The sequence below is a fragment of the Anticarsia gemmatalis genome, chromosome 2 (genome assembly GCF_050436995.1).
Source record: "Anticarsia gemmatalis isolate Benzon Research Colony breed Stoneville strain chromosome 2, ilAntGemm2 primary, whole genome shotgun sequence".
Classification (NCBI taxonomy): Eukaryota; Metazoa; Arthropoda; class Insecta; order Lepidoptera; family Erebidae; genus Anticarsia; species Anticarsia gemmatalis.
The window spans coordinates 3963910-3982083 of record NC_134746.1 but is presented as its reverse complement, the minus strand read 5'-3'; the positions used below and the strand labels follow the sequence as shown (position 1 = coordinate 3982083).

Below are 18174 nucleotides of genomic sequence, written 5' to 3'. Positions count from 1 at the left end.
CATTTATAAATATTAATACAAGGCTTATTATTTGGCTAGATTATCTTTTAATTCTAGAACTTGTAGTAGCGTTTCGTTTAGTTGAGAATATAGCTACTTTTTTAACCGGACCCTCGACCTTAGATAAATTTAAGCAAATACTGTTTGCTGCAATTCATGAATCTTCTCCCTTAAAGAGAGAAAGCCAGCGTCTCAATTTCTCTCTCGCATACATTATTAAAACCTTTGCAGCAGTAAGACTGTACTTTATTTTAAAGCTTTACTTTATTGTAAAGCATTTGTACTAAAATCAAAGAATTAAAGACAATGAACAGGAAAAAATAAAGCAAGCAAACGGAAAACAGATGCAAAGTTGCTTCTCGTCACGGTACAGAATCACAATAATTACGCAATTAAAAGAAACGACTCAAGCCCCACGGAAAGGGTTCCAAAGAAATATAACCCAATTGTACTAATTCTTTATTATATCGTGTTCGTTGTTTTACGAAAAAATCTCGGTTTTATTTATTTATTTATGTGGGAAAACTAACAATTACACACTAATTATGAAACAGTAAAAGTCATGCAGATCACAGTACGTGTGATGATTTTTCGTCTTTATGTCTCTTCATAAGATAGGTAGAAAGTATTGATTTGTCTTCAAACATCTATCTGGATGAACCATATGAAGAACTGTAAAAAAATATATAAATTTTCTTTTAAAAATTTCGCTATTAATGACTACTGTGGTATACAAAAACAAACAGTAGCTCGATTTTCTACTACTATTGCCTACCGGCAACCGACCTGTCATTGAGAAATTTTGTATGAAAATCTGATCAGCGCCTCTGACGGGCGTCGTAGGAAATATTTTGGCAGTACATTCTAAACGTCAAAATTTCGATAGCTAGCCGGTTGTCGATAGTGATAGTGAATCGAGGTACAGTATGTTTTCTGTAGATGTCTACTAGTGTGCGGAAATTTGATAACCACTATGCAGTACATTGCTGCATTGACATAACATATAACAGACGTTCATTAAAGAAAAGAAACAATGTACAGAAAGAATAATGACTGTGGCTGTCAAACGGTTGTCAAGTGATATACATAATAAAGATTTTATTTCTTTATTTACAATAATTTGCAACTGACCTATTGTCTATCGAGAACCGAGTTGGTACCGATAGTTTTTGTTTGAAAATCTAATTAGCCCTCTTAGTGTGTTCCGTAGGAACTAATTTACTATGCCGATTTTAAACGTCAACACTTTGTTCGTATTGATCTGCATGGATAAGCAAATAATTCACACGAGTCTCAATGTCTGGTATAAATACAAACACACATACGTAAAATCACGCCTAACTGCCATAGGCGTAGGCAGAGACCAGGGAACGATATGTATAAACGTATGAAATCAAATAAACATTCAATGCTTCAATTCAAACCAAGAATGTGAGTGCTCTGCGTACATAGTTTGACTATAGTTCCCAATTAAATTCTTGTCCCAAACAGATTTCCCCTAATCAGAGATTAACTAAAAGAACCCTTTTCTGTTCCTGACGGTCCGTAGCAAATGTGATAAAGGATAAGTTTTTAGTGGTACTACTTAGAATTCTTTAAGGCCTCTCGTGCAATATTCGGACATGGCGGCCAGTTTTGAAACTGCTATGGTCCGACAACTTAGTAAAGAGTTTTGGCATTACGGACTATTATTGTTAATAATTCTGAGTCTCTCTTAAATTATTATCTTTATGTAACAGGCCAAAAATGGTAGCGCCGCGTGTGGCGGGTTCGAATACCACCCGGGGCAAATATTTGTGTGATGACCACGAGTATCTGTTCTGAGCCTGGTAGGTAATTTATCAAGTATGTATTTAGGAGTACATAAGTATGTTCATCAGTTATTTGGTTACCATAGTACTAGCTCTGCTTACTTTGGAATCAAATGACCGTGTGTGAGTTGTCCGCTAATATTTATTTATAGTAAGTAAATCTCTACACTAGTTCGAGAAGCACATACTATACTACCCACAAGTAGGTTACTATAGTACTGTCAGCTTTAGTTTACTCGACACATACAGGCTTTGTAAACAACAGCGAGTATGCACAGATACATACGATTGTTTCGAACACGTAGTTCGTAGTTCAGGCGAGACAAAACCTATTCAATAGCGCGATTCTCCATCGCTCTCGACTATCAACAACCGGCTAGCTATCGAGGAATTTTGTATGAAAATCTAGCGGGCGACATAGGAACTATTTTTTGAGGTGTATTTTAAATGGCTTATTCTCGAATCTCGATATAACTGGCCGTAAAGTCTTTTATTTCCACTTTATAGCTATTTACGTTTATCGAATGAAATTCAATAGATGTTCCCTAAAATCTGTAGTAAAGAGATTTTTGTTGCATCCATACTCCATAATGAGAAAGTCTGTCTCGCCATTGCGGGCCTGTTATTGCTGTCAGAACTTATTTTAAACTAGTGCTTGATATATGACCTGGGTTTTTAAACACACCACATGGCACGAGGACTTCCCTTTCTCCTGCGCTGAGCGGTCGAGCAAACTTGGGCTGCACTTAAGCATCACTGCGCTGTGTCCCATACATCATAGTGTATATAAATACGTTTAGACGACCTATGCAACCAGCGTCAGCGCTGGAAGAAGTAAACGCAACTACTCTCAAACGTGCAGCTGAAAAAAACTCAACCTGGTTATATATCAGCGGGCTAAACAGGCCCTGCCTAAAAGTAAAGATAAGCTCCGTCTAAAATTCAGTCGATTCAATAAGTCTGAGGCAATTTTCCAATATTTTTTCTCTTCACCTTCAAAGTGTTCTTAAAGTTTTGCTGACTTAAAGAGGCTTAGGTATTCGATTCACGAGAGTTTTTTAACACAATGAATTATTAAGTGGACGATGAGCTCTTTACAAGTTTGCGGGTAGATTAAGATAAACTAGCTTTTATGCTCTCTAAGGGTTGATCAGAGAATATTCTTTGTTATTTCATCTGCTTTAACTCCAATTAAGAGCAGATCAAAGTGCAACTACACTTGATATGAAAATCAAAAATCGTTGCGTGCAAAAGTTAATAAATATATAATAATAATAATTCACCCGTTACTGTTTCACGACCAATAAAGTAAGTTAACGCACAAAAAAAAGAAACAAAGAGTGAGTAAAGAACCCAAATCTGAATTTGAAGAATGCTTCTTGTTCGTCTGTCTGTCACCAAGCTGTACTGTGCTGTTTTCGGCAGTTCTTGATGATATACAAAGTTCTTAACGCCAACTTGGTGAGTATTAGAGATTTGTAGAAATTTGTGCCTTTTTTTTCGTCAGGGAATCCCTTTACCGGCCAGGCCCGCGCCGCGCTAGGACTGCGCAAACGGGGTATGTGGTCTGCCGTGGAGCCCACTAAAAATCTGACGGGTCTCGTCCCCCTGCATGCTACCTAAGAAATTTATACCTACCAGGTGAACAAGTACCGAGGGTTTTAGTCGATAAGAATCCGACATAACCGGACTCTCAACCCCAAGAGAGCCGGGTATGTTTTGAAAGATATCCCGTTAAAACACGTATTCAAATACTTACAAGAATTATCAATGCAGATTGCTTTCCTCGCATGGCACATGTTCATGAAGAACTGAAATCCTTTTTTGTACCTGCTGTGCATCATACACACTGGTCTGAAGTCGTTTATAGGCAGGTCATCACATACGTTATCGCAAGGTATGCTAGGTTGTACGCTTAGGAAGTGTATGAAGTTACCGGAACGAGGTTGTCTTGGTACTGATAGTGTAAGTGCTGGAAATGGAAGCGTACAAAGTGATCCTGGTCAATTTCGGCTACGGTGGCCAGTTTAATTGAAACCAGCCAATTGTGCAGGTTTTTTTTTATAGTGGCCAAGTGTGAGCGCAATACATAGGTACACTCTCTGTTTCTTTACTCTCATAGTCTGGTGGGACGGCAAAACCGACACGACCAGAGAGAGGTCAGGCGCAGGACCGACGGCTTTACGTGCTCTCCGAGGCACGGAGGTCTAAGACCTCAACTTCTTAGTTCCGGGCAATCTCTGAGAATTTTATAAACAGAAAATCTCAGAAAAGACTTTTTGGCCCGACCCAAGATTCGAAACCGGCATCTCTAGCACGGCAGTCGCAAAAACTACCGGCCGCGTCACAGAGGCAGTCAAATTAACTAATACCGTCTTATTGCCAGCAATTGACAGGGTATAAAGTGCGATAATAGAGATGAGCACCTAAATGCTAGTACTGCTTGGCAGTCGGTAAACGATTACAGGGTTAAGCAACCTTCGGCGCGGACATGCTATTGATCGGTGGTCTTTTAGTTGTATTTGAGCCGAACGTGTCCGCGCTTGGAAAGGCACGTAAAGGGCTCGGTTGTTGTTGAGTAAAATAACAATCTTTGACCCGATAAGACAATGCACGCATACATAAAAATCCGCCTTATTCCTATAGAGATGTGGAGAGACCAGAGGACGCCACCTCCTTTCAACTTTTGTATTATAAATAATTAAGAAATAAGATTTGAAATTCTCATAATATATTCATTCTCGAACTTTCTGCGAAACACGCCATGTTTATCTATGAGGAACAAATTTTAATATAAAATATAACTCACCAATAAATCCGAAAAATAAATAAAAACTAAAAATAACCATGACAAAGAATAAAACAAATTCAATTTAAAAACCAATTTCACTTTTATTACTTTTTTACAACAGTTCAAGCAAAAATATTCCATTCTTATTCATATTGCATTCTTAGATTTTGAAACCCATTATTTCTAATAGTAGACAAATATTATTAAGAAATTTAAACTTATCATGCACATTTTTTAGCAATTTTGAATTTATTGCAGTATCATGAACAAATAAAGAAATATCGATAAGTTAACTTAATAAAACAGCAATGTATTTGATTTGATGTATTGTGTTCGCTATACATTGAAGTAAAAGTGCTGTCACTAGCAATAGCGGCCAGTTTCATAGAAACCGGCCAACTCTGCGACCTGTTAAAAACTTAAAGTCGTTCTCAAGCACGGAGGTCTACGACCTCAACTTCCTAGCTCCCGGCAACTAACAGGGAATTCTTTAATTTTTTAATAGGAAATCTCAAGTCACAACTCTATGACCTATTGATATTTTCTCGGTATTCAAAAACGACTTCCTCTCCACAGTCCTGCTTGAGTACTATTACATACATAAATAAGTATAGAATTAATTGACTTTGTTATATTACTCGACCGCCCTCACAAACTAAACTAAAAAAACACTTTCTATGGATTATTTAACTCGTCGTTGTTGAACTGCAACAGTACGAGTTCGTACGTCACTATAGTGCCTGCCACCTGAAAATAAAATAAATGTAGATAAATAGATACAAATAAATATATGTAATTATTAATCGCTTCTTTTCCTGGTGGGGGCTATTACTTATCTCAGTTGACAACTATTTGAAAGCTATGCTGTACATTGTTTTTTCCCTTATGAGGATCCACATTGCTGCTTTCACGTAACGTGTTAATCACTAGATTCACACGTTACATCAAAGCAGCAATGTACTGAATAGTGACCATCAATTTGGCGTACACTAGTTATCAACTGAGATACGTGATAAACCCGCTGGGCTCTACGGGCTCCCCCGTGGGTAGATAAAGCGTATTTGCTGGCGACTTCGTTTGCGTAAACAAATTTCCTGTAAAGTGTCCCAGGTATAAGTATATTATATTACAAATTATATATATAAATAAATAAATTAATCCATGTTATAAACTATCTCTGGACCATATTTAAATCCTTCCAGTAGTTTTTCAGCGAAGGAAGAGAAGACATGACATATTATTATGTGTATGTATGTACAGACTTTCGCATTTGCAATATTAGTTAGATGTACCGAAACACCATCGCACTAATTACAGTCCAAAATATTTTCCCCTTCGTTAATTCTATAGATTTTTATGAACTTTTCTGTTGGCGCACATTTTAATAATTTTGAATTTCGTAAGCTTGGTTTGTTACCACTACCATCGCTCTACATCTATGAATGTGCTATGTTTGTACATAAAAATAAAGCATTGTTTAAAACCGCCTCTTCGGTTAATTCTAGGAATAGGAGATATCCAAATATGCTAATTTTAAATGAAATACCCAGATTAACAAAATATAATAAAAGTTGCATAGCCATGTCAGTAAAATTGTACAATAAATTACCTACTTGTTTAAAATCTTTAAATTCAATGGCATTTAAGAAAAAATTGTATAATTGGTTACTTAGCAACAACTTTTATGATGTTAAAAGTTTCCTAGAGTTTAAGACATCGAACTAAAATGTTAGTCTTTAAGTTTTTGCATGCCAATAATGGCAAAATGTGATTGTTCTTTAAGATAATTAACACCTGTATACCTGTATACCACCACATTTTTTGCAAATAAAATATATTATTATTATTATTATATTAATAAATTAAAAATACTTTTGCGTAATTATGGAGTTTCCACAGCCTATATTTAATGAAAAAGTAAGTTAGTTTTTCTCGAAATTTTTGAATAGAAATTATAAAAATGTAAAAACTAATTTAAAAATCTCTGGTTTTTTCAAGTCAAGTGTTTACGATGTTGAAATTAAACATTTTTGTCTCTGGTTACTTGTAAATATGTATTAAAGAAAGGCCATCATATTTATAACTCGGCCTTTCAAAATATAAAAAAAATTAAGCAAACCCGACAAGCAAAGCAAGTTGTAATTCTCCTTACTTATAAAAAGAAAAAGGCTTCTCATTTATTTGCATATAGTCCATTGAAATGTTACAATTTGAGGGCCGAATATTGCATTTCTTAGAGGACGCAATTTTATTTTTGGAACATGTAGGGGGGGTCAATAGAAGCTTAACTTGAAGTTTGTGGGGTCGCCACCCTTGTCCCCCGGCCGCCATCTTGGAAAAGGGGGTGGAAACACTTTTTTCGCTATATCTCGGAAACTATGCGTCTTACAATAAAACTGTAAAAGCATAATTTGTAGCAAATTATTTTGCCGACAAATATGTTAAACAACTTTTTGTCCTAAATTAACAATTAAAGAACTTATAAGCAAAATAGTGAATTTTTTTTACATAAATTTTCTTTCTGTATCCGGTCTATTTCGGAGCGCTGTGACTGAGTTTCTAATTAATGAAATTAAAAAAAATATAGGGCAAAATTTTCCTCTAAAAATACTCTACAAGATTGGTCTGAGTTATTTTTTTTTAATTTATTCATATCAGCTTAGCCTTTTTTCCAAACTATGTTGGAGTCGGCTTCTAGTCTCACCAGATGCAGCTGAATACCAGTGTTTTAGATGGACCGACTGCCTATTTGACCTCCACAACCCATTTACCTGGGATAGAAAACGATACCCCTCGTTAAGACTGGTTGTCAGACTTTCAAGCTTCTGAGTACTGTTAACGACTGTCAAATATCTTCGAAAATGACAGCCGGGACCCACAATTTAACGTGCCTTCCGAAACAGGGAGGAACTCGATATGTGTAAGATGGTCACCCATCCACAAAACAACCTCGGCAAGCGTGGCTTAACCTCAGAGATCCATCCGCGCGACTGTCGCTAAAAAAAGTTATAGAGCAATAAAGAAAATAATTATAAAAAAAATTGCACATTTTTGCTTCTAACTTCTTTAATTGTTAATTTAGGGCAAAAAGTTATTTAACATATTTGTAGGCAAAATAATTTGCTACAAATTATGCTTTCACAGTTTTATTGTAAGACGCATAGTTTCCGAGATATAGCGAAAAAAGTGTTTCCACCCCCTTTTCCAAGATGGCGGCCGGGGGACAAGGGTGGCGACCCCACAAACTTCAAGTTAAGCTTCTATTGACCCTCCCTACATGTTTCAAAAATAAAATTGCGTCCTCTAAGAAATGTAAATCTCATGTAACATTTCAATGGACTAATAACAAATTATACAAAAAGATTGTTGACATTTCAAATTAGAACGTTGTTTTGTTTCAGTTCATTCATTTCATTCGTTCATCTCTATTTGACAGTTTATTAAAAATGATGTTTATTACGATTTTGTTTTTAAATTTTTATTTATGATGGCGAATGACGTTTTATTTTTGTAAAAAAATAAATTTTCGTAGGCAATAATGGAAAATATTAATATTTTGATTCTATATTAGTCTTGTTACTGTAAAAAATGGATAGCTTTTCATAAATTGCACAAAAAATTTCAATAACTATCAGAACAAATTATGAAAATTGGTGAACGAAAAATTACTCTCGTTTACAAACACAATCGTGACGTACAACCAGATCAGAAACAACTATTTGCATACTTATATCTATACTATAACTATCCTACTAAAATTATAAATGCGAAAGTCTCAATCACGCCAAAAGTACTAAACAATTTTTAGTTTTATTTGATACACAGATATTTTATAACCTCAATAAACACATGGAACTTTTTACTCCTCCTTCTCCTTTGAACTTTTGACGCGAACGAAGTCGCCAGGGCACAAGTTAACCCCGGTTTCTGAGCACATTTAGCGGTAGTTTATCTATTCAATAGCGTTTTTTTATATGAGTTTAAACGCTATTGAATAGATAAACTACCGTAAAATGTGCCTCAGAAACGGTGGGTAACTTGTAACTTAACTTTAGTCACTCAAATGTAAATTGTAGTGTACTTACTGATAGCACTAGAGATCTCGTTATGTAAAAGAAGTCTAGCCCACTGAGAGCTATAACTCCCCCATGTACTTGATCTATGAAACGTTGAACCTGGCAAAGAAAGAAAACAGTCATAGCATTTTAATAATCAGATTTACGGCTACATCCGTGGCATATTCATTGTATATGGCACTGGTGCGCGGAAGACTCTGGCTGAAAAATGTCCAAATCTATGGTTCAATAAATGATCAGTGATAACTTGGTGCATGTAGCTTTTGATTTATAAGTAGTCTACGAAAAAATTATCAGCGCTTTTAACAATTTCAGTGGGGCAATTTTTACTACTAATGACTATTGACAACCGGCTATCTGTCAACAAATTTTGTATGAAAATCCGATCAGTGCTTTTAGTGGATTTATATTTAATTGAAATAAGTCAACTGTTCATAACCCATCGAAATGGATAAATCAACACGGCCTGTGAGAGATCAGGTAAGGTGCAGACAATTTTACATGCTCTGCAAGACAAATTTTGCGATATCAATTTCCTAGTTTCGGAAAATCACTAAGAATTTCTTAGCAGAAAAACTCTGTAATGATTTCGGCAAGACCCTGTGACGAACAATCCGCGCCATAAAGGCACTCAATAAGAATACGTACTAACCTCACAACAGTAGGCAGAGGAAGGAACCCTGTACAATGCTGTAGCTGGTACCAAAGAGGCCACGTTCACGCTTGCTGCTACCAGGGAGACAGTCAGGAAACGCACAAACAGGAACGTTAAAGAATACGCCAGGTATATAGGGTGTTCGTAGCCACGGAGAGGACTGCAATATAAAATATACTGGAATATTATATTAACAACCAAAATTTCCTTATATGTCTGTCTGTTTATTAGTGATAAGCTCAAAAAATACTAGTACTAAAAAGATTTCGATCAATGGACAAAAATATAAGTAATGGACGAGACATGTGGAAGAATTAAAGAAAAACTTTTCCCCACAAATGAGGACAGCAAATGTTTATAAAAAAACCTTATCCGTAATTATAATGAAATATGTATTTTTAACAGCAGATAGAATCCAAAAACGTTTCTAGTTTTTAGAATGTATATTATCGTAGTGCTAGAAATAAACGGTAGATACTCACCCGCTTGGAAAATGTGGACACTTTCCTGCAATATCTACTTGGTTTATACCATTACTGAAACAAAATAAATTATTAGTTTTAAGACTACTAAAATACAAATATTGATGTGCAACTGTTAAAACAGTCAAGTGAGACTCGTATGCACTGGGTCTACGTTAAGTTTGCTTTCCAAAACATTTTTTTTGTTTCGCGACAATCCACTTTATACACAGTCACCTCCAAAAGTTGTTTAACAACTTTAAACAACATCGTGAACAAAATTGTATTGAATTAGATAGAATCAAACCCTTTCTTCTGCCTATTCTTTAACGATTGTCGAAGTTCTTTGAAAATGATTACCGGGACCCACAATTTAACGTGCTTTCCGAGCTTTTCTCTTTCTTTCTCTTAACCGATCCGCGCGACTGTTCTTAGATATGCCTCGAGTTCACCTTTCGTAAGTAGACACTTACGCTAATATATTAAAAAGTTGCAAGCATATAAAGAACAGGTTGCTGGCGAAGGAGATCAATATCAGACCACTGAACACTTCGTCAAACAGTCTGACGAGACGAGTGGCTCGAGTGAAGTCCTCGCGGAGAGTGCACCATATTGATGGAGGAAGGTACGTCTGGAAAATAAAGATAAATTTGGCATTTTGAAAGTAGACTTAACGTAAGCCTACGAAATATTATCATGGCGTGTTCAGCTTATATGACATGTGTACTGCGAGCACACATCTGTACCTCGATTCTCTACCACTATCGACTACCGACAACCGGCTAGCTATCGACATTTGACATTTAGAATGTACTGCCAAAATGTTTCCTACGACACCCGTCAGAGGCGCTGATCAGATTTTCATACAAAATTTCTCGATGACAGTTCGGTTGTCGGTAGTCGATAGTAGTAGAGAATCGAGCTACTGGCTTACGTCTATAGAGTAGTTAAATGTTAACATTTTATATGAAAAACGTTTTTCCGAAATGCTCTCACGCTTTGTATTTTTTTTTCGTTAATAATGTTGAAATTGACTGCCTCTGTGACACGTCGTCAGTGTATGTAACTGCTGATTATGAAGTCAGAAGGTTGAATTTCCAGGTCGACAAAGTCATTAATATGGTCTTCTCTCTAATTTATACCAGGATACTTCTCAATTGTAGCCCGGAGTTTGGCAATGCACGTTATCAATAGGCTCGCCCCTTATTACATTGGACAAGCATTTTTAGTGGTAAAACGTGGATGTAAGTGTATTTTAAACTCCTCTGCTCAAGCCTTCACAACATTCTATACCTATATATATATATATATATATATCAGCTTAGCCTTTCTTCCAAACTATGTTGGAGTCGGCTTCCAGTCTCACCGGATGCAGCTGATTACCAGTGTTTTACATGAAGCGATTGCCTATCTGACCTCCACAGCCCAATGACCTGGGATCCCAACTAGCACACAAGCTGCTTATACAGTCGTTATACAGCCTGATAGTTGCATAAGAGTCGTTCAAATGCTGTACAATTCTCTATAGGTTGTATACTAGCTATTTAAAAAACCCTTTAACAGCTAGGCGGGACAGTAGCCGTTTAGTAGGAAACTAATGACTTATAGTGATATATGAGCATGTAATTGCATCGCTAGACAGCCTAGGGAAGTATAACTGAGTTAATGGAATCTTCTATAACACCGTTAACTGTATAAGGGGACTTTAGGAGATAAAGGAGTTTAAACGGAGTTATGCGTTGCGCTTATAGCGCTCAAGAGCGTAAATAAGCTTTTTGTAATGCCTTAGGTTCTATAACAGATTTTTTTAGGGCTAGTGTATTACTCATCTATAAAAGAGTTGCGTAGGTGTTTAATAGCGCCTTGAGCGTTATATCAGATATTTATATGGCTTCTGTACGGCAAATAGATGTATAAGGTATCATTCGAAACATTTTTACAGCCATGGGGATTACAGAATTATGTTAAGCACCTAAAGCGCTATAACCGAGTAATATACCTTTATACTAAAGCTTAAAATTATTATCATAATATATTTACATAGGTGCAGTGGTGGTTCAGTCTGTCAACTGTTTTAAATAAAATAAATAAAATAAATAAAATAAATAAAATAAATAAAATAAATAAAATAAATAAAATAAATAAAATAAATAAAATAAATAAAATAAATAAAATAAATAAAATAAATAAAATAAATAAAATAAATAAAATAAATAAAATAAATAAAATAAATAAAATAAATAAAATAAATAAAATAAATAAAATAAATAAAATAAATAAAATAAATAAAATAAATAAAATAAATAAAATAAATAAAATAAATAAAATAAATAAAATAAATAAAATAAATAAAATAAATAAAATAAATAAAATAAATAAAATAAATAAAATAAATAAAATAAATAAAATAAATAAAATAAATAAAATAAATAAAATAAATAAAATAAATAAAATAAATAAAATAAATAAAATAAATAAAATAAATAAAACAAATAAAATAAATAAAAAAAAAAAGATTTTCAAACTATTTTAATATTCAACGATTGACCCCTAAAAGTACGAGTAAAATGCTGGTGTGCGACCAAAACAGTTATATTGAAGCACTCCTATGCCACAACTGCAAAACCTTGAGGTCTACAACAGCAAACACTAGAGCCTTTGTACAGCTTAAGGCGCTAGAGCAGATGTAACCAACTCTGAGAGCTGCTTGATCGAGACGCCATTATAGAATTTGGTAAACATATTTTTTGAGGTTATTACGATCTTTTGAAGATCATATAAATCTATAGCCTGGTAACGTTAACATAATTAAAATCATTTTTTATTACCTATAACCCTAATTAAATTATCTGTAACCCTCAAAGTCTTATTTATGTTCAAAATACAATTTCCAAATCCACATATCTATATAATTTTTGCATTTAAAACTGAATATTTTGAGGGCGCATGAAAATATTGACGATAATATACATATATATTGACAGCAAACTGGAACTCGCACTTTCATATCACGTACACAAAGAAATAAAAGCGATAGACTACTTGTTATTTTAATAATCCAATCCGTAAAAATAAAATGTCTCCTCATTTGTCACTGATGATTCATTTTAAAAAAATATATTTAGTTTACACCATAATAAACCGACCATATTACTAATTTAGAGCGTTAGCATTTATAACCGTTACACAGTAGCGCTAAAATAAGGTAAAGGTGGTATAATCGCGCTGCAAGAGCTTTTTCGAACGCTCGTGGCGCTAACCACCTCTGTACAACAGCTGGTAAGCGCCACGAAGCTGCGAAAAAGCTCTTGTAGCGCGATTATACCACCTTCATCTTATTTTAGCGCTCCTGTATTACTACTATACTACGTACTATTATAATTACTATTTACGACCACTGTAGATCCAATGTCGAGCTATAAGCTGGACAGTATGGGCCTATTTGACGCTACAAGAGATCTGTAGCCGCTTATAGAACCACTATACTTCTTACTAAGGAGCCTAAGGCGTTATAAAAATCCTTTAACCGGCCATTGTGCAGCTTGTTATAGCGCTTGTGTGCTAGTTGGGATATAACAGGATACCCTTCGGTAAGACTGATTGTCAGACTTTCAAGCTACTGACTACTGTTAACGACTGTCAAAGATCTTCGACAATGACAGCCGGGACCAACAATTTAACGAGTCTTCCAAAACACGGATGAAATCGATATGTATAAGATGGTCACCCATCCACAGAACAACCTCGGCAAGCGTAGCTTAACCTCAGAGATCGATCCGCGCGGCTGTTTTTAACTAAGCCACGAACTTCTCAACATTCTATTCCTAACAGACATAAGTAACTAAACCTAATTATATCGTACCTTGTCTGCGGCCCAAAGTATCCTCTTGTTGACTTGATTCATAACTGAAGTTAGATACAAACTTGTACACACGATGAACATGTCAGAATAGTTCCAGTTCATAGTCGATATCAAGTTGATATACTGAAAACAATATTAGACTTTATCTATACTAATATTATAAAACTGAAGAGTTTGTTTGTTTGAACGCGTAAATCTCAGGAACTAATTGTCCGATTTGAAATATTATTCAGTGTTAGATAGTCCATTTATCGAGGAAGACTATAAGCTAAATATCATCACGCTACTACCAATAAGAGCAGAGTACCAATAAAAAAAAATATGATTTTTTTTTATTTGTAATATGTTTTTTTTATGAAAGTGGTCCTATTTTTAAGATATGTTTAAAGAATCGAAACATGGTATACATTCATGGTTTGGTTCGTGGTGCTTATAAAGTAACACTATTGAAGTTTTTTTTTGGTAAGAATTTTCTTTATGACTATAGGCTTGCTCTGCATTACATAGTTCTAACATCTTCCTAAAACGTGGGTGAATTTGTTTACGCCTTCGGGTACCATATGTGCTAAGTTAATAATATAAAACATACCTGCAGGAGTACTCCTATTGGCACGCTAAACGGAGCTCCCAGATCAAACAGCCAGGGGAATGTATGCTTTATCAGCTCCTCATAAGGATCATATTCGTAGGCAGTACAATCCAGTATTTGTGCTGTTTTAGATATAATAGAAAGAATGTGTTCCACTGAAATAAGCATCGGTTAGCTTACCAGATGGAATTATGTACATTTTTCCATCTACATTTGATGTCTTATAATCTATTGGATAGGTTGACTATAGCTATAGGGCGGTGGTGAATCCGGCAATAATATTTAAATTTAATTTGATATATATTTTTGGTATACTAAATTCTGAAGTTAGATCTTCAGAGACTCGCAGGTTGTCGGTCTTTAATAAAAACCATAAGAAACCGTAGCGCGATTCTCTACAGTCGGTGCCAACGAGTATCGAGAAAATGTAGTAAATAATTAGTTCCTAAAGCACTCACTTGGGGCGCTGATAGGGTTTCATTCGACATTTCGGGAAAGCTAGTTGGAATATAACCGCTATATTTTTGTCGACATTTTCCAACGAAAGCGTCGTGAGCACGTTCTGAATTGTCGAGTATAGCCGACCGTGGCGGTCAAATGTCTAATAACAATCAAAGGGTTAATAAAAACTGGTAAGTACTTACGCAAAGCAAAACAAAGGAACACGATACAGGGAAGACTGCCTTTCTTAATGATAGTCTTATCAACATATTCGTCCAAGTTACAATTGAATATCTCCTTAACAAATTCAGACCATTTCGTTGCAATCCAAAGGAATATTAGTGTGGTACACCAAGTTGTAAAGTAGAACGACACAAACGCTGTAAGGAAAAAAAGCCGTTTAGTTTGTTAAGAGCCTGATGTTAACGTTGCAGAAGCTGCCCGAAAAACGTTTGGAATGGTTTGACTGTTTTAAGTGTTGACTGATATCATGGTTAACAACAACCGGGATCGAATTTTAACTTGCTCACCGAAGCCTGGAGAAGGTCTGCTCTAATACCATTACGCGGCCACCCATCTACAGAATGCCCGCGCCTGGGTTACTTAAACCACTGATCGTTGAAAGACCAGTGAGCACAACTAGTTATTAGCTTCTTTAGTTCTGTTATCGCAATAAAATAGAGTTTACTTCAATTACTGTACATTCCTTTGGCCTCTACAGGCACCTACACAGGTGCCTTATCTTATTCCTTAATCGGTCCCGGTTGTGGTCATTTAAGTCAACAGTCGTCAAGCCATGTTAAATGCCTTCGGCGACTTAAAAATCTTTGATACTAGGTTGACAACTAAGCAATTAATGAAAAAATTTGCTCACCAAGCGATCCAATCGACACTGGTGTACTGAATAGTCTGTAGAAACACAAACTTACTACTAAAGTCTGTGCTATCAATAATAAGGTGGTATATAACACTCTCCAAGAGTATACCGTGAACCTGAAACAAAGATGATGCGACTTTAAGGGTGCCTTTCAACAAGAAATGTGCTATGCAGCTATGCTTTGAAACTATGTGACCGTTTCCGACAATTAGTCAGCAAGCTATGTAGTGATGCGAGAAACATGTGCTATGAAGATTCAGACTTATCTTATGTTATCGTATCTTAGAGGTGTGTCAGCTGATACTTCGACCATTATTGATCCTTTGTATCACTCCTTCCTTTGCTCTTTTAGATGTTAGGGGTGGAACAAAACTTATTTTGTTACTAAAGTCTTAAATTACTTTGTTACCAAAGTCTTAAAGGTTACCTTATTTTTGCGATATCTTTCTGCAGTAATCCCGAAGCAGGGTTCAATCCTATACACTGGCCGAAAACAAGCATCACTCTCATAGTCTTCTGGAACGATCTAAATTGAGTTCTCTCTCTGTTTTCATCATTCTTCTTATACCCATGTAATGCTCTGTCGTCATCTTTTTCATGTATTTTGTATTTCGATTCATCTATCACCCAACTTTTAAATTCTTGTTTTAACAATGAGCTGCAAAATTTGTTAACATACATACATAATAGCACGGCTTTTTTTCTTTCTTCGTTTTTCTTTTTTTTTGAAGATGTGTGTGTGAAATGCACCACGTTTCGCCACTAACAATGTTGGTTCCATGTAGTAGGGAACGAGCTTACTGCCATATACCGGACAAGTTACCAAACTCCGGGCCACTATTGAAAAAAATACTTGATTTCATTTTGTATTGGAATGCTATCGAAAGCATCATCTAGGCTTGGTCATGTATCCACTGTTTAGCAATAGGCTTCTTATCACATTGGACTAAATATAATTTGGCATTTGTTTTATTTATAACCTTTATCTTTTGTATACTCACTCAGGAACTTCGCTCCGCTCATTGAAATTAATGATTTCTAGTTCCTTTGATATTTCTGGAAATAAGTAATTTGAGAAATTATAGTAATAAAATGTTTTTCCACAAAGGAGTATAATTCTCCCTCCGCTTTTATACAACTAAATGTAATTTAGATTGATTCAATAAAATTTTAATTCAATAATATATGTTTTTTTTATAAATCTTTAATTATAGACAATCTAAAAGAAAAATTCGTAAAAAATACAAACGAAAACTGTACCTAGAGGTCTTTTGACAATTTCGTTTATTTCCATACTAGGTATTATTCCGGTTATCGAGAAATAGAGAAGTTAATTTTCAGTGACAAGACTTTATCATCATTACGCGAAAATTCATGTCAATCTGTCCGCCGGTTTTGAGGTGACGGGAAGACAAACAAACACACATTTATATATTTGTTCTTCAATAGTTTTTTTTTGTTGGTAAATGTATGTTCTTCGCCAGGGTACGATCTTTCACTCAGCCAAATTTAGTGCAAATCAGTTCTGCAATTTTGACGTAAACGAAAAATGAACAGGCACATTTATTTTTACATTTTAGTTTCAGTACGCTTAACAAAACATACTAGATGTCAGGAATAAAAACTATAATACACTGAATTAACGTCTTGTTTCATTATTCATGTATATCAAAATATTTGAATATTTTATGATGTGTACCTCAAATTGATTTGACAAGTTATTTACTTGACTTATTGACCTTGGGAACTGAAATTGTATGAGTTGATAGATGTGGACATACGTGTTTAATATATATGTTTTTTTAAATAATAATTTTGTCCTCTTTTATTCCAATTCTACTCAAGATATTGTTTCGTGTGATAGGCACAAGAAGGTGTCCATGTAGGTAGCAAAATATCTGAATGTCATTTGTTTCAATATCCTTTCAGTGGTTTTTTTGTGGAAATGTATAAAAAATGTATGTTTATAAGTTCAATTAAAGTTAGAGTATGTGAGGATGAGGCCGTCCTTATCCACTTTAATTGGTTTAGTAGGATAGTCATAAAATTTAGTTAAATTTATTGCTAAATGAGACGATGAATTTTCACGATTTTTCCTTAATACAAAATACCGAAATCAAAATTTAATTTTACGAAGAGACAGCCGGGGTCCAATATTTATTTTCAATTTTGAAGCAGACCCTTGAACAATATTTTCTTGCTCTACCCGTAGCTGTGTCAACTCAAATTTTATTTATCGTTTTAAATTTGACAGTAGCGCTCTACATTCGATACTGCCGAGTATCGAAAAACTTGTCATTCTAAATGTACTGCCAAAATAGTTCCTACGACGCCCGTTAGAGGCGCTGATCAGATTTTCATACAAAATTTCTCGATGACAAGCCGGTTGCTGGTAGGCGATAGTAGTAGAGAATCGAGCTACGGTTGACAAAAGAATCGAAAAACGAGCAATGGGTGACGTAATAATATTTAACGAACGACGAATGAATGCGTGTATTCAAATAGGATTATATCGATACAGGCGATTATCGATATTAATCGAGAACACGATTACCGGGAGTGTTCACACTCAATTCGATTTTGCTTTTAATTGTAGTTTGTTGTGTTTCGG

At 35.0% G+C, this 18174-nt stretch overlaps 1 protein-coding gene and 1 long non-coding RNA gene across 2 annotated transcripts; both read right to left on the bottom strand.

Moving 5' to 3' along the window:
• Positions 1-456: 456 nt before the first annotated feature.
• On the bottom strand, positions 457-4753 carry LOC142979834 (uncharacterized). Its single transcript, XR_012959845.1, has 3 exons — positions 4621-4753; positions 3571-3783; positions 457-672 (listed from the first exon to the last, which is right to left on the bottom strand). It is a non-coding gene; the product is annotated as an uncharacterized LOC142979834 (long non-coding RNA).
• Positions 4754-5277: 524 nt separating this feature from the next.
• On the bottom strand, positions 5278-16857 carry LOC142986209 (gustatory receptor 5a for trehalose-like). The gene is made up of 12 exons (XM_076134559.1): positions 16824-16857; positions 16573-16619; positions 15991-16325; positions 15561-15679; positions 14890-15066; positions 14246-14400; positions 13657-13779; positions 10268-10425; positions 9816-9869; positions 9331-9493; positions 8688-8777; positions 5278-5349 (listed from the first exon to the last, which is right to left on the bottom strand). Exons 1-12 carry the CDS (start codon positions 16855-16857, stop codon positions 5278-5280), a joined length of 1527 nt encoding a protein of 508 aa, XP_075990674.1.
• Positions 16858-18174: the final 1317 nt, after the last annotated feature.